We start from the raw sequence: 26,861 nt of genomic DNA on the forward strand, positions 1-26,861 counted from the left end.
CTCATCTTGTGTCGTTGTTCAAATTCAGAAATCAACACTAGCTTGTATAGCAGCAAGTCCGAAAGTAGCTCATGTACACAATGATTTTTTTTGTATGTGATATTAGTGCAGAGCATGTGCAGTTTCAGATTCCACAGAGAGCATGTTTCAGTTTCAGATTAAGTCATAGTCATATGAACAGACATTCCAGTTCAGACACCTGTTAAACACTCAGAGGTTAGGCAATGGCTAGTTCCCAAGTTGGTGGCCAAGTTGGCTCATCCTTTGACATTTTGTAACGGGGTAAGCAAACAGGACAGCATTTGCCTATCGTTCATTGGCATAATACAGAACTGAAACCCCAGGTTTAAAAAGAATGTGTTGCTTCCAAGGACACAAGTAGCAAGGAAATTGCGACCGGTAGTGTAAAGCCACTTAGAAATTTGGTTTTTGAAGCACATCCTATAAACCAAAGGGAATTGCATCATTAAACAAAGAATACAAGATTTTGTGCATGAAAGACTTTAATTAAAAATTAATGTAGATATTCAATGCAGATAAAAGTAGTAAATGTACGGCAATTTGCCGTATATATGAAGTAGCACAACCAAAAAAATTGTTTGATACATCTCCGCTGTATAGATAAAGTTTTAAAATTGAAAACGGTGTGGAAACCGTCTACGGGGCAAAAACCACACCACGCCCAATCCTATTAACTCTACCCTAAGTCCAGCAGCACACAACTATAGTGCGGAACCATGGTCTCCTGAGACATCTCCGCTGTCGTTGTGTCCGTCGTCACCTCCAAGGTCGAGGTCTTCTAAATCATCTTCTAAATCAACTGCTGGTATGGCCTTCCGAACTTTCAACTCATTGTGAGGTGAATTGATCAAGGCAGCAGCAAGCCATCTTCTGAACTGTCTTATGTCATCCTGCATAGGAGGTAGACGTTAGGACCCTTTGTATATGTGAAAGTTAAGTTAGATAGGGAAGATGTAGTTACCTGGTTGAATATTCCCGACAATCTCACTCCGGTCCAATATTGGATGAATTTCAACACCCAGAGAGCACAGGAACAGCCATCTGTTTGCTGTGGCACTTCATAGTCTTTGATAGGCCACGAAGCCACTTGAGTGTCCGGCCATCTACTTCCTTGCATTCCATTTTCCATCACTGCTATATCAATATGTGTTTCCATTCCAAGAAGCTGCAAGTAACATATCACTCAATTTAGTACCGTATTCGTATAAACTGTAAGTTATATAAAATGTTGTTAGAGCCTCACCGCAGCAATTACTTCTTTCCAGTTGTTGCGTGATTGGAGTGAGTCCAGAATTTGAATCTCCCTCTTTTGGGAGTTGACAACAGCCAGGAACCAGTGGTTCTTGGGAATATTTGAAGGTAGGAAAATCTGCGTGCAAAATTTGTAAGTGGTTTGAAGTGCCTAAAAATAAAATTTCTTATTATTATAACAGAAGGGTGGATGTTGTTACCATGTCATGTTTAAGGTAGTTATCTCCCCATTTAGTGCCTGATTTGCCGCTTAAAACATCCAAGGTACAATTCGGGACTGTGCCATCTCTCTTCAGGATGTTGACGATGGTCGACCTTTCGACATACACGGTACCATGATCTCGTACACCTTCTAGTCCGTCCAGACGTAGGAGTTCGATTGCCGCATAGAGTACCTAAGAAAGAAGATATTAGTTCAATTAGAAAACATATAAATAATCAAAGATACCATATTGCGTTAGCACTTACATCGTCATCCACCCAAGCTGCAAAGGAGGAATGATCTGGTGTTGTAAGGCATTTAAGATACTTCTGCGTTAGAAGTATGTCCTTGATCTTCACCAACTTGGCGGTCTCTGGAGTACTGTTTACATAATCTGCTACTATATTTTGTGTAACTCGATCTGTTTCTGTCTGAAAATTGATCAAGTCCTCCTTGAGCTGTTTTAGCTGCTGGCTGTTGCTTTTCCCAGGATTCATCTTCTTATTCTGTGTGTACATAACATCGTTACTGTCATGTGTCTGTTGAGATAGAGCTCTTTTCTTTCTGAGCGCGGGGGTGTAAAATTCGTATTCCTCGCTCTGAAGGAGTGAGGACTTCTTTTTCTTCCCGCCGTCATGTCTGACACGCCTCCCTATGGAGTCCATGGCATCCATGGACGTAGGCTTGACCTTCTGCGATATTTGACTTAAGGTTAGGAATATGGGTTGAGAAAAATGTTTGTTAGCAATTTTGTTCAGACATGTGATGCTGACCTCAGATTCGGAGGGTAAGTTCTTGCTATCGTCTCTTTCAGTCTTTGACTTCTGGGGGTGTACATATGTTTTCTTCACCTTCTGCAATATTGTCATCAAGTTAAGAATATGGTTGAAATAAAACCTTTGCTAGCAATATGGTTCAGACATGTGATGCTGACCTCAGATTGGGAGGCTAAGTTCTTGCTGTCACTCCTAAAACGCTTACCAAATGAGTCCACAGCATCATCTCTGTCTGTTTTTCCTTTGTGGGGGTCCACAGGTGTTTTCTTTACCTTCTGTACAGATGAACAAGTTAGCAGTAAGTATGGTTGACAAAAAAACATTGTACCAAGATGGAATTCATACCTCAAATTCCCTAGCAAGGTTCTTGCTGGGGTTGCTGTAGACACACTTTGGCACTTCATTTGTACTAGCAGCAACATTCTTTGAGGTTTTCTAAAAATAAAAAATGGTTAGCATACATTCTCTGACATGAAGACAGTTAGAAATGTTGTGACATACCTTGATATTATTATCAACTCTCTGACCCTCATTAAAGTCCTTCTGTCCTACGCCAAATCGATGATCCTATTAATGGAAAAAATGTTAGTCATGCACGAAGGATGAATTACAAAAAAAACAAATGCATACATTGAATGCACAGATGAAGTCCTCCAAATGCATGCTGTTTTGCTTCTGGCGCCTTTGTACTCCGTCCAGTTGTGCGGACATCTCTGAATATTGCTGAGACACTATTGCTTTCATCTCTCCCACCTGGGCGAGTACGCGGCCTAGTGTCCCATCGACCTACAAGTTAAGGTAAATAAGAACTGATTGTTTCATAAAATTATTTGTACAAACAAATAGTTTCAGCCTAAGAAACGAGTAGTATCATTGTACAAGTTACATAGGACGTACCTCAAAAGCAGACTTTGTAGGTTGATGTGAAACCTTGCGCACTGGCTTCCAAGGGCGCCTGAGGTCCTCAACCATCTGCAATTTTTTTTTATTATGAGCAATTTTGCAAAAACTGAGCAGATGACAACTAGTAACAGTAAGCATATACCTGTCCTACTCCTACGTAGTTCTGCGATATTATTTTGTCCACCTTTCCAGCCTTTGCTTCGTCCCAGTATTGGATCAATGGTTTATCTCGTTGAAGATAGGAAATGGTGCAATCAATATGGTCGACTCAGAATTTCTCATAGAGCCAAGTCTGCAAGAGAATACTGGAATCATGCCGTGCATGGCAAGAGATACACCATGTGGAAATGTGCTGCTTCGGTTAGGACGAAAGGCCAAGTCTCAAAGTGTTTTTTTTTTCATATCCACCAAACGGACCCAAATTTTTTACACACGCACACAACATGGCAAGCACACATGCCAATTTTCATTCACATATACCATTTTATGCAATTTCTATGGTTTTCCGATGAAAAAACCATAAAATACTGGCCGGTCGTGACGCAACGTGTGTTTGGTGTCTGAATTCGTTCATTTTTTTGCATGGGAGCCTCCCATGGGCATTCCCACATCATGCCAAATTTTGGAATCATGTCGTGCATGGCAAGAGATACACCATGTGGAAACGAGCTGCTTCGGTTAGGACGAAAGGCCAAGTCTGAAAGTGTTTTTTTTCAGATCCACCAAACGGACCCAAATTTTTTACACACGCACACAACAACATGGCAAGCACACATGCCAATTTTCGTTCACATTTACCATTTTATGCAATTTCTATGGTTTTCAGATGAAAAAACCCTAAAATACTGGCCGGTCGTGACGCAACGTGTGTTTGGTGTCTGAATTCGTTCATTTTTTTGCATGGGAGCCTCCCATGGGCATTCCCACATCATGCCAAATTTTGGAATCATGTCGTGCATGGCAAGAGATACACCATGTGGAAACGAGCTGCTTCGGTTAGGACGAAAGGCCAAGTCTGAAAGTGTTTTTTTTCAGATCCACCAAACGGACCCAAATTTTTTACACACGCACACAACAACATGGCAAGCACACATGCCAATTTTCGTTCACATTTACCATTTTATGCAATTTCTATGGTTTTCAGATGAAAAAACCCTAAAATACTGGCCGGTCGTGACGCAACGTGTGTTTGGTGTCTGAATTCGTTCATTTTTGCATGGGGGCGTCCCATGGGCATTCCCACATCATGCCAAATTTTGAAATCATGTCGTGCATGGCAAGAGATACACCATGTGGAAACGTGCTGCTTCCGTTAGGAGAAAGGCCAAGTCTCAAAGTGTTTTTTTTTTCAGATCCATCAAACGGACCCAAATTTTTTACACACGCACACAACAACATGGCAAGCACACATGCCAATTATTGTTCACATCTACCATTTTATGCAATTTCTATGGTTTTCCGATGAAAAAACCCTAAAATACTGGCCGACAAGATTCAGTTTGATTATTTTTGTTTATTTGTATTAATAATTTTGGCCTTCGTGATTGTTCCTCGCCACACTTTATTTTTCAAAGAAACGTACTGGTTTTGTTTTCCTTTAAACGTATTGGCTAACCAGCTGGCGCGTCTCCTAATTTCATGGAAGGTATCTCTTGACTTGTTAACAAACCGTGCATATCTCCTGATTTTTTTTCAGAAACGCATATCTACCGATTTGTTAACAAACCGTGCATATCTCGTAACCACATCTCGACCTCTTCCATCTCGTTCCAGCACAACCTCATCTTCGGCGATCCAGATCCAGCTCTGCTGGCTGGGATCCGCGGCTGGTTCTCCTCCTCGTGGGCAGCACACAGCCGCCGGAGAAGCCCGTGGTGAACGATGTCACGCCGACCTTCTCGTGGTCATCCCCACTCTCTCATAGGTACTGCACTAACTCCCCAGGGGCACAACAATCGTTCATATGAGTTGCTATGCGTTCCTAGAACCCTAAAATGTCGTTGATTCCTAGTTTCAGCGTTCAGTACTGATTGGATTCACACTGTATTGCAGATGATCCTGATTTGCCTGAGTTGCTATGTGCTTGTCACGAGCCAGCAGTCCGAGACATCTATTACACTGATTATAACACGCGGTGTTGCTACCTAAAATGCAACATGCATGAGGTCTGTTGTCACGCTCATGCACTGTTGCGAACGAATTTCCTAGTGTTTTATTATTGACGTATACTTCTCCCCATGTTATTAATGTACGCAGCTGGGTTGCAAGTTGTTCATTCGGGAAGACCTCCTCAACAACTATGCTGAACAGATGGTCAATTACTGCACAACGGCAATGGACAATTGTCATGAAGATGCATTGGCTACTGCGGCCTTGCTTCTGAAGGAGAAGGATCAACAAATATCAGAATTAGAGACCAAACTATATGCTCTAGCGTCAGAGTTGCCTACTACAGGCGAGAAGGACACGTCGAATGACATAATACTCGCAAAGAAAATACAAGAAGAGAGATACAAATGTAGGAGATACTCAATACTTTTTTGGTTCATGATGATAATATATGTTGCTAGAATTTTAATCCCCACTTTGTAAAACTAGATTTCACCTACAGATCATTAATGTTGAACTGAATGAACGTACTAGTTCATGGTGGTTTTCTTGCTCTTACTGACTCATGATGCGCTTATGGTCCATCAGAAAGCGTCCGAACATTCAGATCAATTATGGAAACATGATCAATCAATTCCATGTATAACGTACGACTGGCACGGCCATGCATGACCGCTGTGAGAAGGATTAGCACGAGAGAAACTGCAAGTATGTTCATTCACACAAACACAAAGAGAAGATGGGCACGTACGTAGTCATGCAGTACGATAACAACAAGAGTCAACACTGATGCATCTTGTAAATTCCAATCTCATAAACGGGAAAATGTAGCGTGCATGTACATCTCATTCAAAGTACAAATATAACTCTGGTGATAAATTCCGTAGTAAAAAACTGAATGTATAACACTTGTGACCAACAATTCGATAGAATAATGGCAAACAGAAAGTGGGTTCATTGTCATCTTTTCTTTGTCCCCCTTGTCTGTCTACTTAGACTTTCCAGCCGTTTTCCTGTACAAACTCAAATAAATTAACATGGTATCGACACAGGGTTCAACATGTACTTCTGAAAATGCATAAACTTACTTGAAAGGTCTTTTGTTCTTAGCACACACTTCGTTATTGTTCTCTTTTCTCTTTCTCCCCCGAGTCATCATACTAACTTCAGTCACCTTTGCTGAAGCTTTCCTGTGTAGTGCAAAACATTGTTTAAATTGCACATATTAGCATGCTTCAACAACAGTTCGACTTGCACAAGTACAGTAGACAAGATACATGATTTTTTTTAAAACTTACTTCACCGGTTTCCTCTTCTTAGCACGATCCTCTTCTTCTTCTTCTTCTTCTTCTTCTTCTTCTCCTGCTTCTTCTACAGTATTGTTCACTTTTTTCTTCCTCCCCCTACTCAACTGACCATGAACTTTCCTGCAAAAAGTAAACCATATTGACAGGCTGCAACCAAGAAATGAACATATGCAGTAGACATCAAAATGACCAAACACTTACTTCAATGTTTTCTTTTTTGCTTGCAAATTCTCCAGGAATGGCTTCAACCTCTTATTCGATTCTTTGGCTGGTCTGCCTTTGGGATTTATTATTGGTTTAGGGTCTTGGACTTGATCTGTAAACCATTGCCGCGCCCCAGAAAAATAAGCCGGCATAGGAACAAATGATGGCGTGCCAGTATTCCCATCATTTTTGTTGCCCTCGTCCAATATGCTCCTCAGGTACTCCATCACCTTTTCTGACTGCATTTCACTAGCTGAGGCCGTGAATAAAGCCTCACTAGCCATATTGCGCAGTTCATGGTACTTATCCATCTGTTCTGACCATACATGTGTATTGGCACTCCTCACAGAACCGAAAGCAGGCTTGGCTTGCATTGTCCATATAGCCTTCACACAACATGCGGGGATGGTGCATATCCCATTGTACTTCAAAACGCAAAATATATGAGCACATGGAAAATCCTCGCTTTCCATCTTCCTACATCCACAATATGCACTTTCCATCTTAGATCCATCAAAAATACATGTGACATGGAACCTAACGTGCACCGACTCTTTGCGAGCAACTCCATAGCTAACCAAACCAGTGTCCTCTTCCACCTCAAGAACATTCCATCTTGATAAGTTGACAATCTCGTCCTTTACCTTACTGAACATAACAGGGGTATAAATAGATGAGGCACTTATCTCAAGTGGATCGGCAGTCAATCTAGTGAAGGAGATTGTGTGCGAAGCTACAGCGTCCAATGCTGCTTCATTCCTACGCAAAACTGACACACAGTGTTCAACGTGTTGCACGAGATCAACGAGTTTCATTCTCCTATTCAGGTGCACATGAAGCCTCGAGTTTAGAGACTCACTCCTCTGATTGCTCAACATCCCTAGGAAATACCTTCCCTTGTTATATGCTACAGACCACTTTTCTCTCAGCTCGTACATCCTGTGAATCCATGCATCTTTCTTTTTCCTTGTGATTCTGAATCTCTTCTTATAAGCCAACCAGCGTCTCTCAAACTCATGAACCTCCATGGCATAGTAAATAAATTTCCTAAATTCCTTAAGCTTTTCCTTTCGGAGGTGAAGCACCATATTCTGCTCGATATGCCAGCTGCACAGACGGTGATATGTGCTAGGCCAGACTGATGATATGGCTTTGGCCATTGAAACGTCGCCGTCTGTGATCGCTGAAATGGGATGCTTCTGGTGCATTGCCTCCAAAAAAACCTGAAGCAGCCACTCATATGAGTCAGCCGACTCGTCGGATACAAGACCAACCCCAAACACGACTGTGCTGCGGTGATGGTTCAGCCCCACAAATGGAAGAAACGGCAACCTATATTTGTTTGACCGGTATGTGCTGTCAAACACCACCACACCACCAAATGCAACATAGTCCAAGCGAGATTGGGCGTCTGCCCAAAATATGTTCTGCAGATGCCCATCACTGTCTGTGGTGTATCTGTAAAAAAAATCTGGGTCTTTCATCTGTTGTGCTGTCATGTAGTTCAACATAAATTGAGCATCGCTACCTTCTATCTTTTTCTTCTTCTCCAACGCGACATGGTTATACCGATCGCGAGATATAAATCCAACCTTGCCCAAACCACCAGCCTGCTTCTCCATCACATCCATTATCTGATGTGTGCGAAGTCCACCAACCGAGTACTCAATGACATCCGCCTTCTGTGGATCGGTCATGCCACGATGAGACCACAAGAAAGGTGACAACTCAGGATTTATGAATGGATGGCTATGTTGGTCAACAAAATTCTTTACAAACCACAACCTAGTGCTTGCTTGAAGCTCAACCTGCAAAAGAGCAGGACAACCACACCGAGAGAGTGCCCTTGGCGTCCTTTTCTTGTCGGTTTCATCAAAGTGCTTTACGTCACGATATCCTTGTTTGCAACACACAAACGTCCTCCGGTATGCATTTTCCTTGTTTCCCTTATATTTCAGATCGCCCTTTCTAACACCAAACCCTTTGTTCTTCGCATACCCTAAGTAGAACTTGTACGCTTCGTTCTCACTTTTAAATGTCTGCCTGACCATCGAGTTGTACTCCATAAATTCATCTATCGAGATGCCTTCGCCAGCCATGCCGATATCCTGCCATAAGAAACAGCAAAACCTGTTACATATTTACATGAAAGAAAATACGCTGCAACTAAAACATATTAATTATACACTGTCAACGATTATCATCTGTAACTGAACCAATAATCTCTGACATCCTTACTAATTTTCTGAGCAGCCAAGAATCCTACTGGCCATAGTATTTAACCCATCGTTTTCATGTTCTACGAAATCTGTATTATGTTCTTGTAAGAAGTAACATGCATCCCACAATATCAAACTCATAATCTGAGAGTTCTCTCACACACTACTATTCCTTGCTAGGAAAAATGAGAAGAACTAGGAACCTCTCACACACTACTAATCCAGCATCCACACGGACAGAAAACCCAGCAGCCATTTTCGGATTCGTATTGCGTGCACAGCCAGCATCCATGTGCGCCCAGCTATGGTGTTTGGGGAGCATCAGAGGCAACGTACCTATGCGAGGGATCTCAACCACGATGCGCGGAGGAACCGATCTCGGGCGCCGTCCGAAGATCCTTCGATGGAGAGAGAGGGCCGCCGGGCGGCGCGGGCCGGCTGCGCCGTTGAAGATCTTGGGGCCCCGTCCAAGATCTTGCGGCGGCGCCCACAGGGCGGGAGACGGAGCGGCCGCCCCAGTGCGACTCAGGAAACGACGACCGATGGGCGGGGGAAGGAGCGACCGCAGGGCGGGAGAAGGAGAGGCGGCCCCTGTGCGACTCAGGCGACGGCTGCCGGGCAGAGAGGCGGCGGCAGAAAAATGAAGAACGCACGAGAAGTGAAACCTACAAACTAAGATAGGGCAATTCTATTCCAGCTGTGATTACTTACGTTATTAATCACAGCAATTACCCATATTATTAATTAATAACATTATCATTAAGAAAGAACTAATCTACCCTTACAACCAATTACTAAAATGTCCTCAAGAGAAAAAAACAGGGATCAATAATGACCATTGGATCAACTATATACTACGCACTATTTACAGGAGTATGATGCACCGTAAAATGTCTCTAAATATATTTTGGGGGGGTTTTTTAGGCAAGTATAAATATATTTTGGGTGTGTCTAGGGCTCATCCTAGATGTGGCATAATGAGCATTCATATCAACTAAAGCAGGCAGGCAGGAAGGGCACGGAAGCTACCATTTAACAAATGCAATGCAAGCAAAGTAGCTTGCTTACTCTCCATCTAGCGTGCGTGGGCGGCAAGAAAGGAGGCATTGGAAAGACTAGACCGTACATATTAGTTAGTTCAAAAATGAGGCATTCGGGAAGCAAACTAGTCGCTTCTGGCGAGGCTTAATAAAGGTCGGCTACTACATAGAGACAACTACTACCAGTCATGAGCATTGTTTTAAATAGCGGGCTATGGCATATAGCGGCGACCCTTAAAAACAGCTATAGCTGGGCTATAGCGAGGCTATAGCGGCAAATTATACATGAAATCATTTAGCGGCAACATGCTCAAACAGTTAGCAGAGCTATAGTAGGCTATTTAAAACTATGGTCATGAGTGATAGTGGAGCCGTCAGAGGCAGAAGCTGTCGCTCGACGGACAAAGCCGAGCCGATACGATAGGCAAGCGAAGTGATGGAGACCAAGACGGCTCAGACGTGGAGTGGCGATGGGAGGCTATACGTACAGTTGTTACTTAACATACGTAAACTTCCTTTCCCTCTAACATCCCCCCCCCCCCCCCCCCCCCCCCCCCCCCCCGCGCGAAAAAGGTGGGCCTCGTCCCTCTCTAACGTCCAATTAAAGTCTGCCAAATCATTCCATACGTAGGTTACGTAACAACCTCTTTGTAGATGTAGCATTGCTCATACATATATGTGATTAGTAAGCTGTTCAAGACACCGAGCGAAAAATCAAATGCACCAATGAATGAAAAATCAAGACACCAAATCATCCCACTGCTGTAATCACACACCAACAACTATCTGTTGCCCCTTTGTTTGTCCTTGTTTTTTTTGTCTTTGTTTTTTTTCCCTTTTCACCCATTCAGGAACCGGACTAGAATCGAATCAGTTTTCTGCACTGCTAGGCTGCGCCGAGTTGCTGATGCATGGTGCGCCAAGTCGCGAATCAATATATTTTAGAAAATGCGGTGAATAAATTTTAGAATGAGGTGATTTTTTTGTAGAACGAGATGAATATTTTTTAAATCATGATGACCATTTTATAAGTTATAAAATTATGATTTTATAAATATGCAATATACATCTTTAAAATGCGATGAACATCTTTGAAACACATCATCAAAAAATTGTAAAACACCATGAAATTTTCTTAAATATGCAACAAACAATTTATGTAACACGGTAAATATGTTTTAAAACACGGTGAACATCTTTTCAAACGCGGTGAACATTTCAAAAAAAAAGTGATGTTATTTTAAAACATGGTGAACATTTAAAAAGACACTATAAACATTTTTAAGTAAGTGATGAACAAAAAAACTGATAATCAAAAGGAAAACTAAAACAATTATGAAAATAAAAATGAAATAATATGTAATGATAAAAGAAAAGAAAGATAGAAAGTGAAAGAGGGAAAAAAGAAACAAAAAAACAAAAACACAGATAAGTTCAAAATTATTTGTGAAATTTAGAAAATGTTCATCAATTTGGAGGAAAAATATCATGATTAGTTTTCTAACTAAAACATGAATTTAGAAAATCATGATTTTTAAGAAGTTCATAATTTTAGAAAATATTCAAGACTTTTGAAAATGAAAAAACTATGAACATTTTTAAATATTGGGATGGAACTGACCGACAACCCCTCTCCACCACTAATTGCAGTCTCTTTGTGGGCATGCAGTCGCATGTCAAGGATGGACTTACAAGTGGAATAAAACTGGGACGGGCCGTAGTTGCGTATCGGGGTTGGAGTTGCAACTGGAAAATTTGGTCTCCCCCCAGTAGCTTATCAAGGATGGACTTGTAACTGGGACAAAAAATGTGTCCCCCAATTGCATGTGAGAAGTGTAGTTGGTCTTGCAACTAGAAAAAAAATGGATTGGACTCTAGTTGTGTGTCGAAGGTGGACTTGCACCTGGGAAGAGAAAAAATGTGCGGCTAACAATTTCATGTCTGGGTTGGATTTGTAACTGGTACAAAAATGAGGTAATTACATCACTGGTGCCTCAACTTGCCACCAATGTTCACTTTGGTGCAATGAACTTGTAGAATACGCCGAACTGGTGTGAAAACTTGGCTCTTCGGTGTAAATATGGTTCAATCACGTTTTCATAAGCCCGTGCTGCTGACTAGGATGCCAGCGTGTCTGCGGGACCCGCTGTCAGCGAGTGTGACTGCGCACAAAGGCGTGTGGGTCGGTGATTTTTTTCGTAAACCCCCATTTTTTCGCAAAGAAGCTCCTGAGCCGGTGGGTCACAGCAGCCCTGAATTCCCGCCTGCATCCTAACATCTCGCAGATCAGTTCGATCGTGCATGTTCGTCTGTCTTGAGCTCTTCTTCTCGCCTCTCCTAGTTCGATCGTTAGGAGCCGCTTCCTGGGTGGATCGTGAGGATGCCATTGATCTTTATGCGTGTGGATGGCGGAGCCTCATCGGCGAGCACCCGATGATGCAGCCCCTCCATACGGTGAGAATTGCCTCGTCTCCTCTGCCCCTCTGTCCCTTGTTTTCGTTAGGGTTTTAGATGAATTCGTGGAGCGACAGGAACCTGAATCAGTATGGTGTGGGACTGATGTGATGAATGAGAATTGTGTTTAGGTTATCCCCTTAATGCGCCATGACAATTAGGGATTTCAAAATGTTGTTTGTGCTGTTTGTTCACAGGTAATGCGTGGGTTAGAAAGGCGTCTCTTTTTTGGTAATTGCAATGGACAAAAAATGCAGATTTGATGACATACAGGAAGGTGGAGTTGATTTTATCAGAAGTAGTCAGAAGGTACACTGAAAATTCAACAGTATTGTTGCTGAACTTTTGGACCTATGCTTAATTGAATTTTGGACACTGAATGTTGAACAGTTGCTTGTCTGAATGTTAGACAATGGCTTTTTGGACACTTTTTGATAGAAGTTAATATTATCACATTAGTATTTCTCTTTAATATTTGATCTGTGCCCATGTGTTGGTGCACTGTGTATGTAAGGGGATGACATGTATGTGTTACTGTCGGCCATCCTTGTGTCTGCTAACTTCATCTCCAGGGACTCGCCACCGCCGTCCTGCTCTGGGGCTCACCACCGTCGTCCAGCCCTGGGGCTCACCGCCGCGGTCGAAAGGGGAACGAGGGTTAGGGATTTGGGGGACCGAATCGTTTTGCTGTTCTGTCCTACCGGCTCTGAGGCTTCTTTGCAATAAAATAAAAAAGAATGGGGTTTTCCACAAAATTTCACCGACCCGCGCGGTCCCACTCGCAGACAGTGTGTCCCACAGACACGCTGGCATCCTAGTCAAAGTGCAGACCTATGAAAACGTGACTTGAACTGTATTTCTACCAAAGAGCCAAGTTTTAGCACCAGTTTGATGTATTCTTCGACTTCATGCACCAAAGTGAACGTTGACGGCAAGTTCAAACACCACTGGTTGACTCATAGTTGTGTGTCGAGTGTGGACTTGCAAATGTGACAAGAATTTAGTCTGGCCAACTTACATATCAATGATGGACTTACTATTGAGAAAAAAAGCGCCCCCTCCCCCCAATTGCATATCGGTGGTGGAGTTGCAACCGGGGACATGCAAAAGGAGAACGACTAATTGGAACATGGCCCATTACGCCATGGTGGGTGTTACCCGTCCTATCCCACGCCATAAGCACAGAATAGGAGGTCTCGATGAGACATCCTAACCAGCGCGACCTCCTAACCAGCGCCTTAAGCGCCAAAGTGTTCCTATAGCCGTAGGGGTGTGCCCTGCTGGGCTGCGATCCAGTATCTCGCCATACGCTAGCTCCTATACATGCTCATGCACCCGTGCTCGCTCGCTATTTTATTTTTCTTGTCTTCAGCTGCGGCTGGTCAGCTTTCCAAAAAAAAAAAAAAAACAGCTGGGTTTTTATTAAAAAAAATTATCCCCGTTGCAACGTGCGGACAATTAACTATCTTTTGGGGGGCGCGGGCAATTAACTAGTCAGTAGAAAATACATCAAGGCTTGCAGATTACAAACAAACATGATAGATACAAGTAATTATCACATTCTCCCTCTAAAAAAAGAATATACGTATTCACCCGTGATAATAGCTACAGTCAACAATATACTCCCTCCATTCCAGAATATAAGGTGTATTGGTTTCCGTGCAAGTCAATCATTTAAAAGTTTGACCAAGATTATAGAACAAAATAGAAACATCTGCAATACCTAATAGATAAAATATGAAACCTTTCATGATCGATCAAATGATATAAATTTCATATTGTGGATATTGATATATTTTTCTAAAAACTTGGTCAAACCTGCACTCGTTTGACTTTTGAAAAAATAAATACACCTTATATAAAGGAACGGAGGGAGTATAAGCTCAGTGTGCACGCCGCAGCTGGTCAATATATGCGTTCAAGCCATGAGACCTGCCGCCAGTAGGGCAACGACGCCAAATCCTGCCGCGGCCCCTAAGGAGGTAGCGGCGGAGGAGGGCGGCGCCAGGGGAGAGCTGCTCGCGCCAGGACCTGCGGCTGGCATGGGTGACGCCGGTGAGGAGGAGGAGGAGCCCGACACGATGTCGATCACGATCTTCATGGTGAGGGGGGCGCGCGGGACGCAGTGGTCAGGGAAGCCGCAGATGAAGTAGCGGGTGCCGGTGGCGTTGAGGGCGACGACATCATTGCCGGAGCTGAAGGTGTTGATGGCGTTGTCGGTGCTGCAGGAGTCGTAGCCGGCCTTGCTGACCTCGACCACGTCGTGCGCCGTGGGCGAGTACTTGAAGACGATCTCATCGCCCGGCTGGAACTTCTTGTCGGCCACCCACCTGGCGTAGTCGGTGTTGATGCCCCACGGCGCACGACAAGATTTGTGATGTTTTTAAACCGGTGTTCATTAACCCGGCTTGACTTTCAACTACAAGTTGTCAGTATATGATCAGTCATAATCCGGAGATTATCAGCCCGGTCTGGTTTTGACTACAAGTCGCCAGTATTATATATGGTTAATCCGGTGTTTATCACAACCCGGCACGGTTTTATCATAAACCGGCACAATATGGAAGGAGTTATCAGTACTCAAGATTGGGGTTATCACCCTTACTACAAAAAGTTGGTAAACCAACGATGTGATTCAATGTCACAGGTATGATATATTTCATATTTGATTATTCTTAAGTGCAGCCTTGGTTATAAACCCGGGTTATATGTTGGGCATTATGACCCGTCCGGCGATAAACCGGTTGTATGCAGAAACAGGTTGAATAAAGCATGATTATAAATCACCGGCGTTTATTAACCGGCCTGACTTTCGACTATATGTCGCCAGTATGATGATAAATTATCCGGTGTTTTTTAAATCGGCCTGGCTCTGGACTATAAGTCGCCAGTATATATTTGGATTGCGCCATTGGAATCATGCGCTTATAAATCATTGGGTTATATTATTCAAATAGCCAAACTTGGCTGAATTTTCATTATGATATTGAATGAATAAGGTTTTCATACCGGATTATATTATCTTGAATAGCCAACATGGCTGGATTTTATTATGGTTATTAATAACCGGTATTATTGAGGTTTTTAAAGTCGCTTTAGCGCAATGGCTATTATTTTATCAAAGAATATGATTTATTCTACAATGGAAGGAATAGTCCCGAGTCGCTGCAGGCTTACGACCCGGCACTTGGGGGCTACATTATTCAAATTGAGATTACATCATATATGCAAGTCCCATGTCACTGCCAGCATGCACCATGACACTTGGGGCTAATGCAAAGTCATTTTTTGCTCATCTTATTGAAGACCCGACTCATTATGATGAGTCGGCCCTTGGGGGCTACCAATTGCTCCTGTCAAAACATTCAAGGTATGCAAGCCTTAATCCATTGTATTAAAGGGTTCATTGCTCAGTTGGTAAAGTACAAAGCTCTTAACCTTGTGGACGTGAGTTCAAGCCCTACGATGGAAGCTACATTATAAGATGTTATTTTCATTGAAGTATATATCAAGTCCCGGTTCAGTATTATCTTACTAAGCCGGCCCTTGGGGGCTACACATCACTGCTAAAATCTACATGATTATATTTACAAAGTCCTTGCTCATTATTGCATAATGACCCGGCCCTTGGGGGCTACACTGATTGAAGTTTTTATAAGCAATTACAAGTCCCAGGTTGCTGCAAGCATGACAACCCGGCACTTGGGGGCTACATATTGGAGTATTCAGTTTATATGATTGAGATGAACAAACCGGATTTCTTCAAGGTTGAGAACACTTATTGGAGCAAGTCTTAAGTTATCACTATGTTCTCCTCTTAAGACTTGGGGGCTACAGGTATTATGCATATAAAGGAGGAACATCTTCAGTTTATCAGTTTTGAGCAAATCAGGAAGATCAATTACATGACCCGGTGTCGACAACAATTATGACCCGGTGCCATCAATATTTATAAACCGGCAATTTTGACAATGATAAACCGGCAAGTTCTACATTTTCAAACCGGCGGATATCAGTTGAATATTTGAAGACCAATATTTTTGTCAAGTCAGAGCATTGAAGGCCGATTCAAATGGATTATTTATTTTACAATATTTATTCTACAAGTAAATTGATTATGAAGCTGGTCTATTGACCCGGATTTTCTAGAAGGAGGAAATGACAAGGACTTAAGGATGATCAGGTGCCGGTCTACAAGAATTCTTAACCCGGAGCACAACCTGTCAAATTTGTTCTTGTGTTTGTTTTACAGGATCAGTTTAACATGGATAAATCCAAATTAAACTGGGGGCTAATGTCGGGGATATACCCCGCGGCGTAAACCGGCCGGAAGTATAACCCGGCCGGACTTGGCGGTTTACTTGAGACCCGGCTGAGAATTGACGATCCACTGGTGACCTGTTTGGAACTGGCGGTTTACGATTCATTGGTAATCCGGCAGGCGGGTCAGAGGAGCGACAAGACCCGGTGGCCCAACGGGCGGTTCATGAAGGCCGATTCATACTATGGTGGGCCGGTTTACAAGGAAAGGCATGAGGAATATTTGTCTTACAAGGAGTTAAGACCTGGACTTGTATCCGGTTTGTATTAGAAATAGACTAGTCCTAATAATCCTAATAGGACTCCACATGTAACCCGCCCCTTCAACATATATAAGGAGGGGCAGGGCTCCCCAAAGAGGACAGGCAACAATCAATAATCTCTAGGGCTAGACACAATTAGAGGAGAGCCGGTTTACGGCGACTCCCTCATGAGCGTAATGAGATCTAGCCTCAAACAGCATGTAGGGTTCTTATCGGATGATGTTTCCCGGGGCCCGAAGCTGTCTAAATTCTCGTCTTGTGCTGCGTCTCTCGATTCCGCTCAACCCCTCTCAAGCTACTACATCGATGCGCTGGCCTCCTGACTAAGTCCTGACAATAAGGACATCTGCCGTGACAATTCCATGACAGACGTCGACCCCAGCCGGCCGTGCCGCATCCACGACAGGACCAGCCTCAGCTTCCCGAACCCCAGGTCCCCGTCGATGGCGAACGGGAGCAGCCCCGAGATTACCAGCGCCGGGCTCCCGAGGCCGAGGTTCACCGCCCCCGTCCACTTCCCGCCGTCCTTGTACGCCGATTTGTTCACCTCCACCCAGTCCACCAGCTCCTGGAACCTGCCCCTGGTCATCACCGAAGCCATGGCCGCGCGCGCGGCGGCCGCCACGTCATGCAGCGGCGCGCGCAGCAGCTCCGCCACGCTCGCCTCGTGGGATGTGTAGGTGACCAGTTCCCCATGTACAGGTCCTGCGCGCCCTTCGACGGCTCCATGCACTTCCAGCCGTCGACGATCCACGCCATCCGGCAGTTTGGTAACTACTGGGATATTCTTCTTCTAAAAAATAGTGATCTAAACGCTCTTATATTTTTTATCGAGGGAATCGCCGACCGCATGGGCAGTTGGGGTCGGAGTCGCCGCCTGCAGTCAAAAGAAAGAAATAAAAAAATTAAATAACTAATTTCTCTAAGAAAGAATGAACTAGTGACATTGGTATTCACTAGTAGAAAACTGGGCTTTGGTCACAGGGCAATATTCACATTAGTCCCAGTTCAGTCACGAACCGGGACTAATGTGAGCATTGGTCCCGGTTCGTGCGGCCAGGGGCCTGCCGGGCCTCGTGGGGGCATTGGTCCCGGTTCGTCCGGACCCTTTGGTCCCGGTTGGTGGAACAAACCAGGACCAATGGGCCACGCTCCTGGTCCACCACCCTTTAGTCCCGGTTCATACCACAAACCGGGACTAAAGGGCTGGTCCTAGTTGCGGCCAGTGTTTAGTCCCACCTCGCCAACTGAAGGGCGCTCACACCAGTTTATAAGCCCGTCCCTCTATGCCTTGTTGAGCTTCTCTTAAAGTGAAAATAGATGCCCTTATACAGGGAATTTCACCTAAATTCACAGTAAATTGAAATTTACTGTGAATTTAGGTTTAATTTTCTCTATAAGCGCATCTATGTTCATTTTTTATATTTATAAAATAAATAAACCTTAATAAAATAAATAAAACTAAATAAACCTTAATAAAATAAAATAAAATATACTATAGTAACTACAATAAATAAACCTTAATAAATTAAGTAAAAATAGCAGCAGTAAAATAAATAAAAATAGCAGCAGTAAAATAAATAAAAATAAAATAATTAAAGTAAAATACATAAGTAATTAGAAATAAAATAAATAAGTTTTTTGTTGTAAGTAGAAACAAAACAAAACAAATAAAGCAAAAGAGAAAGAAAAAAACACGAGCCATCAACTCCATAACCGCCATATCTGGGATAGAGAAGGGCGATCCCTTGGAGTGGGATTCACATACAGTTGCCCGTAACATCTACCATTCGAGCCTAGCAGGTGGAACTCGGATCTGTCAACAGTGTCAAAGCGGCAAATAGCAGGCGGAGGAGAATCCACCGATGTCATGTGTAGATCCCTTCTAGGTCTTGCGGATCGTGCTATTACAGCAATTTGGTTGGTTGATCCCAAAAAAAAGGAATTTGGTTGGTTTTCTTGAAGCCCCAGCTTGTTGTGCCGTCCTATTCTCTCAATGCAATTTAGCAAATGCTACTACAGTACAGTAAAGGGCACAAAGAAAAAGCACGCAGTGAAGGAAAATACCTCCATATCAAAGCTGCTACTTATCTTGTTGGTTATCAGGATGTGGATATGTAGAATTTTCTCTAGCCACGGCAACAGACATGCATTCATCGAGGGGGTTCACTACAGAACAAAATAAATGCTGACGTTAGTTGTTGAGGGTACGTTTGACATCCCTGAGAGACTAGATAATGAAAAGATGAATCGTCCAACCTGGATGAACAAAGACACTACCAAGTGGATGAATCTGATGGCCCGTCCTCCCTTGAAGATCATGCGTCCTCCCTTGAAGGCGCCACCAGGGCCATGGATGCCTCATACACCGCCGCCGACGTGTTGTAGTGATGAGGTATCGTGCAGGATCTGACACAGGATCACCTTCAGGCAAGATGAATAGGTCTTCAGGGGCACGACGGCAGCGGCGGCGCCATGGCCGGGACTGGTGACGACGGCGGCGGCGAGCGAGCGGGAGGGTGGCGGCGGCTGCGTGCGAGTGGGAGGCCGGAGGATCACCACTCATTGTGCTCGACATATCACTACAAGAAACCTGTTAATCCATGACGGATTTCTAATGACATTTTTGGAAACTCTCATCGATGACCTGGTAAAACCCCACAAGCCCGGTGAAAGCCCGCTAAAGCCCGTCTAACCGTTCCCGTATAAAAACTTAACCCTAAATTCCCTCCTCGGCCCCTGCATCGTGTCCCACAGCACGTCGCCACCCCTCGTCCCTCCCACAGCTCGTAAACCTTAATAAAATAAAATAAACTATAGTAACTACAATAAATAAACCTTAATAAATTAAGTTAAAATAGCAGCAGTAAAATAAATAAAAATAGCAGCAGTAAAATAAATAAAAATAAAATAATTAAAGTAAAATACATAAGTAATTAGAAATAAAATAAATAATTTTTTGTTGTAAGTAGAAACAAAACAAAACAAATAAAGCAAAAGAGAAAAAAACAGAGGAAAAAAATTATGCCACCTACTGGGCCACCACGGCTTGAATACGACTAGAAACCCATCCATGGGCCAGGATTCAGGCCCGCAGAAGGCCCAGTAGGCCCCACAGGCAAAGAGAACAGTTACGCCCGAAAGCCTGCAGTTGAGAGGAGTTCGAGAGGGTGGGCGCAACAGCGCTTATAAACCACTCTCGAGCTCTCTCAACTAGCGAGTTGAGACTAAACTTTTGACGCGGGGCAGCACAAGGCCTTTGGTCCCGTTTGGTGCCACCAACCGGGACCAGACTAAAGGGGGGGCATTGGTCCCGGTTGGTGCCACGAACCGGGACCAATGCCCTTGCTATATAACCAGGACTTGTGAAAATTTCACATCTCCGTCGCCTCCCTCGCCAGTTGCCCCCGCCGCCAGGCTGCCCAAATCGCTCGCGCGCTCCTCGTCGCCATCTACGCCGCCGCCAACGCCGTCGCCTCCCCGAGCCCGCGCCGTCCTCGTCGCCGGCATCCCTCAGCCCGCCGTCCTCGTCGTCCCCGTCGCCGCGTGCCTCCCCGAGCCCACCCCTCCACGTCCCTGTCGCCGCCTGCCGTCCCGAGACCGCCATCCCCGTCACCGCGTGCCACCCCGAGCCCGCCGTCCTCATCGCCGGACTCCTGCCATCGCCGCCCCCCTAGAAGTGAGACCCCCCCTTTCCCATGGTCCCGATCGAGCGCCGCTCTTGCGCCCGAGTGCCCTTGCTCTCTGCCGCCCCTGCTCCATGGTCGCCGCCGGCCCCGACGCATTGAAGAGCAGAAGGAGAGGAGAAGGAGAGGAGAGGAGAAGGAGTGGAGCAGCAGCAAGACGCCGTCCAATTTTCTGAATTTTTTTATAGATATGAACAGTGCATATAGAGGGTGTTTGATCAAATGCTAGATGGCTTTGGGCATTTTTAGAATTTATGATATTTTTTGTGGTGAGGTACTGATGCAAGACAAAGGTGATGGCAAAATTTCAGTATTTTTGGATTGGTTTAGAATAGGTTTTCAGCAAGGAATTTGAATCTGGTTCAAATTTCATTCGAATGGAATTTGAAAATTTTGAACTATGGATCAGAAGGTTTTTGGTGAAATGGAGTGTGGGTACTGTCATGAAGTTGGAGTAATTTTTGTGGTTGTAAAAGAGTTAGGAAAATTTAGAATGTGCTAAATATGTCAAAAAATGTTTTTTTGTTCATATACAGAAAGTTTTTATATATGACTATGGATATATGAGCAATGATGATCCATGGATGTATGCATTGATATATATGAGAAACGATGCTCATAGAATATTTACCAAGTATATATGTATTTTTGTTCATAGCATTTTTTTCCATTTATATATGTATGTGGCTATAGATGGATATATATGAGAAATGATGATCCATGGAAAAGTTTTATATATGCAAAAGTTACATTTTTAGAAAAGTTTTATATATCTAGCTAGGAAAGGAAGAAGAAGAAAAAGAAGGAGAGGAAAAAGGAAAATAAGAAGAGGAAGAAAGGAGAAGAAGAGGAGAGGAAGAAGAGGAGAAATAAATAAGAAGAGGAAAAAAGAAGAAAAAGAAGAGGAGAAGAAGAAAGGAATAGAAGAGAAGAAGAAAAAATAGAATTTTTTCTATTTTTTCTTCTTCTCTCCTCTATTCCTTTCTTCTTCTCCTCTTTTTTTTTCTTCTTTTTTTTTTCTTCGATCTTCTCCTCTATTCCTTTTCTTCTTCTCCTCTTTTTATTTCTTCTTCGTTTTCTTATGTTTTATCGGGTCTGTCGTCGTCGATATACCCCTCTCCCGATAACTTCAACACGAGGGGGGGTCGATATACCCCCTCCCCGCCGATAATATTATTTTCCCATGTACGTATGTCGTCGTTGTCGATATAACCCCCTCCCGATAACTTCAACACGTGGGGGGGGGTCGATATACCCCCTCCCCGATAACATTATTTTCCCATGTATGTATGTCGTCGTTGTCGATATATATAACTCCCTCCCAGATAACTTTGACATGATGGACGGTCGATATTTATACCCCCTCTCGACCGTGATAACTTATACCACGGGAGCACCCCCCGGCCCTCTCGCTCGACCAAAACTCTCGAGGACACCCAAACCCTAGAAAAAAACGATGTCGGTCTCCTACCCCCTCCCGCCGCGCCCCTACCCTTGAAGCGTTGCCTAGGCCACCCCAAACCCGGAATAAGCTAGGTCTACGTTTGCACTAATATATCCACCTGCTGTCATGTTTGTGTAATAATTGCCATGTTGTAATATTTGCAGAAACAATGGAGCACGGACGAGACGAGCAAGCAGAAGAGGTGTTGGGGGACATAATCTTAGCCGGAGGTGATATCTTGTCGTATCTTAACGATAATGATGGTCTGGAAGAACAGGGTGAAGAAGCAGGCTACGGTGATCGAGGAGTGGAGGAGGAAAGACATGATTATGATGGCTCCGGTGACCCAATGCTGGTGCAAGAAGGAGCCCTTGGTGACGGCTCCGGTGACCGTACAGAGTCCAGCCAGGTAAATATATTAGTTAAGCCTGTGCTGACTAGCTAATTGATGCATTCATTGTTTTGGTATGTACACTTATTAATTAACACTCGTCTTTCTTCTTTTTTCTAGCCCTCCGGATCGAGCACAACTTCGGTAAAGAGACGAGGCCCGAAGAGAAAGTTGCGCTCGGATGAAAGGTTTGAGATCACAGCAATCGCGCGCGACGGCCAACCGATTGAACCCATCCGGACAAAGGATGCATTTGCTGCTCAGTGCGGGGTTCTAGTTAGGGACAAGATCCCGATCAGCATCCAGCAATGGTATAAGCCTAAGAAGGAAGACCCTGAGGTGTTATGTCAATGATATGCAGAAAGATGATCTTTGGACTGAGCTGAAGGCAAATTTCACCCTACCGCCAGAGGAGGATCCGGAGAAGCCAGTTATAGAGCAATTAATCAAGTCTCATGCTCTTAAGAAGATGTCAGACCTATTCAGGAGGTGGAAGAATGAGCTGAAAACGTTTGTCGACAAAGAAGAGACACCATAATTCATCGGCCGGTATGAGAAGATCAGAGATCACTGGCCCGCATTTGTGGCCCACAAGACATCGGAAAAGAGTAAGAAGATGTCAGCGACAAACAAGAAGAATGCTGCGAAGAAGAAGCTTCACCATCGCACGGGGTCAGGTGGCTACCTCAAAGCCCGACCTAAGTGGGCCAAGGCTGAGAATGATCTGCTTGAAAAAGGGATCGAACCACAGACAATGAACTGGACAGACCGTTGCCGGACTTGGTTCTTCGGGGCTGGCGGAACCTTGGACCCTGTATCAGGGAGGTGCGTTTGGACGAACGAGCTTTTGAGAATACCAGTCAAGAAGATTCAGCAATATATCGATAGAGCGCAGGAAGCGACGTTCGTTCCAGACAGAGAGAACGACGAGCTCACAATGGCCCTCGGGAATCCTGAGCACCCTGGACGGACACGAGGCACGCCAGGCTCCGTTCCGTGGAAGGCTGGTTTTCCGGACGCGGGCGGTTACAAAAGCCAGGAGAGGAGGAAAAAAGTGGAGCAGATCCAAATTCAGAAGCTGCACGAAAGGGTTCAAGCGCTAGAGGAACGAGACGGCAATCGACATGCCGAAACTGCCCCCGAAGCTACACCGCCATCTCAGCGGAGAAGCAGCGTGGCTTCCACCGAGCTGCTTCAGCTGGAGCATGCGGCTCCTGCTAGCTACCCCGTGGATGCTATCACGGAGTCTCAACATTGCCACCTTATGGCGGAATGGCAGAACTTCAAAGTCAAGGCGGCTGTTGGCTCTGTTTTACCTCCTGAACCCGGCGCAACCTACCACTGCCGGCCGATTCCAGAAGGATATGCTAGGGTGATGGTGGATGAAATAACGGAGGGATTTGAGGAGCTCCAGCTTGACCACCCTACCGTGAAGGGGAGACTCGGCTGGGTTCTGCTCTGAAGACTCCATGCCTATGGCGGAAGGAGCTCATCAAGCTTCCGAACTGGACGGCTCCGGCGAGTAAGGGCACTCCGCCTCCTCCTCCGCCTCCTCCTCCGCCTCCTCCTCCGGCGAGTGATCAGGGCACTCAGCCTCCTTCTCCGGCGTGTGGCGGCACTCCGCCTCCTTCTCTGCCAGCGCCGGCGCGCCAGAGCAGCCAGCCTCCTCCTTCTCCGCCTCGTCAGCAAGGGCGGAAGAGACCCGCCGCCGCTGCAGCTGCTCCGGCGCGTCGTAGTCCTTCTCCTCCGCCTCGTAAGCAAGGAAAGAAGACAGCCGCAGCCGCTCCGTCTGCTCTGCCGGCGTCTAGCAGTACAGCTGCCAGAGGCGGGAGGCAATACAGATTCGGTCCTTCTCTGAAGACTCCAGAGAAGTTACCATACGAGAGGACCGAGGAGGAAACTAGGAAGATCGTGCGAGCCGAAGTGACAAACTTCTTTGAAGGGGTGAAAGCAAAGAAACATCCACCTCCGGAGGAGAAGGTAGATCCGGTGAAAGCAAAGCGCACTCTGGCTTCCCTGACAAAACCACCAAAGTCTCCGCCGAGAGGCAACTATGAGCGCATTCTTGCAAAGACATATGCCGAAGCGGAGCGGTCGGGAAGTACTGTCAGTGATAAAAGGCTAAAAGAACGACGAGCTGGGAAAAAAATTGCCCAGCTCGGCGAACAAGCGAACCAATCATGCCCCCCGCTCAAGGTGTCAAAAGACATCGTCGCTAATGATCCGAGTATGGTGCCCGGTTATAGCAATCTTGGAGATTACCTGCCCGACGATGTACATTATGAAATCATGGAGGTGGACGAACACAAATACCATTACGGGAAGCCTCTCGTCAAAGATGAAAGATCTCTAAGCACGATGATGCGAAGACTACATGATTGGTACATGAAAACCTGCAGAGAGTCTGATGGGATGGATACTTTGACGCTGAGAGTTAAACCGGAGCATGACCTCGTTGGAATTGATCTGCTGAATGTTCCATTTGAGGATTTCTTCCAGTTTTACAATCAAAAGGCCCTCGATAAAACAACGATCACTTGCTACTGTCTGTAAGTAGTACTACTTCTATCATTAAGTCTCTCTATATAGGTCAGCTCTTTCATTGCATGTATTTATACTTATCCTCACTATATTATGCAGATTGAAGATCGCCGAATTGAAGAAAAGACAAATCGGTGATATTGGGTTCATTAACACAAATCTCATAGATCCATATACGGTTGAAAAATATCCCAAAGAAGCCGAGGCCAACTTGCTACAATCGTTGGTATTAAATCAAAACAAAAATATAATACTCTTTCCTTACAACTTCAAGTGAGTGTTACTGTCTTGTGCATATTCGGTTTCCCTTATTAGTCCAGGTTATGGTAATGTAATTGATGACTTATGCATGCATGCGCAGCTTCCACTATATTCTCCTAGATATTAAGCTTGAGCAGGGAGTAGTAACCGTCTTAGACTCGAGACGAAAAGATCCCCAGGACTATGCGAACATGACTCAAATGCTCGAGAAGTAAGTTAAATCGATCATTATCCACCATATCAGCAACTTTGTTCATTTCCTGATATCAAGTAATTGTTTTCTTTGTCTGGCAGGGTTTGGAGAAAATTCACCTCAAAAGCTCCGGGACTGCCGAAGAAGCTGCAATTTAATCACCCGAAAGTAAGTACTATAGTAGCATGTTCCGCGCATCTCCTAGTGATTCAAGCGCTAGTTTCATCAATACCATTTAGCATGCTTGCTTATCAGTTTGATTGACCTCTATTTCTTGTAAAGTGGTTGTGGCAGGAACCCGGGAATAATTACTGTGGATACTACGTTTGCGAGTCCATCCGCTACACGACCTGTGAGCGGGTCTACACTGAAGAACAATATGAAGTGCGTAAGCAATAATATTCACAATTTTATTTTATTACCATCATTTGTGTTGAGTTTCATTTATTCATATATATATATGTATTGACCCCCTTCTTCAAATTAGATGTTTCGGAAGCGGGATGAACTCCTAGCAACAGATCGTATGCGAGGAATTCAAGAGGAATTGGCGGCATTCTTCCTTGACCACGTGATCGCTGAAAATGGAGAATACTATGTGGACCCTGTGTTCCTACAATTTAATTAGGAGATTGTATTGTAAGAGATAATTATTGTATATATGTAGCCGGTAGTGTCGGATAGATATACGAGAACTTGTTGTTCGACCAATATCTCGGAGAAGGAGAGGTGGTCGATATCACTTCTCTCTGTATGCATATGTTCATGACGATCTTCTGTTTCCTTCATTTGATTACTAGCTAGCGTGTCTACTCCTCTCCATACGTATATAGTACGTAGCGTCGACCAAGCACGGAGATAAGAGAGGACACTTCTCTCTATTAGTTAGCTAGCTAACACAATATATGAAACACCTAAATTAACCCCCCAAAACCCCTAAACCACCCCCCTTTCAAAAAAAAACAAAAACCTCAGCTCCTGCCAGCTGCTGACGCGTGGATGCCTATTTGTCCCGGTTGGTGACACCAACCGGGACAAAAGGCCCTGCCTATTGGTCCCGGTTGGTGGCACCAACCGGGACCAAAGGCCCTCCTGCCTGGGCTCCCCGCACCGGCCACGTGAACGGCCTTTAGTCCCGGTTCGTGTAAGAACCGGGACTAAAGGGCTAGGGCATTAGTAACGACCCTTTAGTACCGGTTCCAGAACCGGGACTAAAGGCCCTTATGAACCGGGGTAAAAGCCCCTTTTCCTACTAGTGATTACCTTTAGGAAGAAA

At 44.6% G+C, this 26,861-nt stretch overlaps 2 protein-coding genes across 2 annotated transcripts; both read right to left on the reverse strand.

The window, feature by feature from the left end:
* Positions 1-6,427: 6,427 nt before the first annotated feature.
* Positions 6,428-8,096, reverse strand: LOC120968671 (protein FAR1-RELATED SEQUENCE 5-like). Its single transcript, XM_045231988.2, has 2 exons — positions 6,771-8,096; positions 6,428-6,689 (listed from the first exon to the last, which is right to left on the reverse strand). The coding sequence occupies exons 1-2, from the start codon at positions 7,979-7,981 to the stop codon at positions 6,557-6,559; spliced, it is 1,344 nt and encodes a 447-aa protein (XP_045087923.1). The 5' UTR covers positions 7,982-8,096; the 3' UTR covers positions 6,428-6,556.
* Positions 8,097-14,404: 6,308 nt separating this feature from the next.
* LOC109773250 (uclacyanin 1-like) lies at positions 14,405-20,715 on the reverse strand. The gene is made up of 3 exons (XM_020331949.2): positions 20,620-20,715; positions 20,478-20,487; positions 14,405-14,844 (listed from the first exon to the last, which is right to left on the reverse strand). The coding sequence occupies exons 1-3, from the start codon at positions 20,713-20,715 to the stop codon at positions 14,405-14,407; spliced, it is 546 nt and encodes a 181-aa protein (XP_020187538.2).
* Positions 20,716-26,861: the final 6,146 nt, after the last annotated feature.

The sequence above is a fragment of the Aegilops tauschii genome, chromosome 7, assembly GCF_002575655.3.
Source record: "Aegilops tauschii subsp. strangulata cultivar AL8/78 chromosome 7, Aet v6.0, whole genome shotgun sequence".
NCBI lineage: Eukaryota > Viridiplantae > Streptophyta > Magnoliopsida > Poales > Poaceae > Aegilops > Aegilops tauschii.

Coding starts and splice junctions, on each gene's coding strand:
- LOC120968671 (XM_045231988.2), bottom strand. CDS start 7,981: ATGCACCAGAAGCATCCCATTTCAGCGATCACAGACGGCGACGTTTCA. Junction 6,690..6,770: donor GCAAAAAAGAAAACATTGAA/GTAAGTGTTTGG, acceptor TACTTTTTGCAG/GAAAGTTCATGGTCAGTTGA.
- LOC109773250 (XM_020331949.2), bottom strand. CDS start 20,715: ATGAGGACGGCGGGCTCGGGGTGGCACGCGGTGACGGGGATGGCGGTC.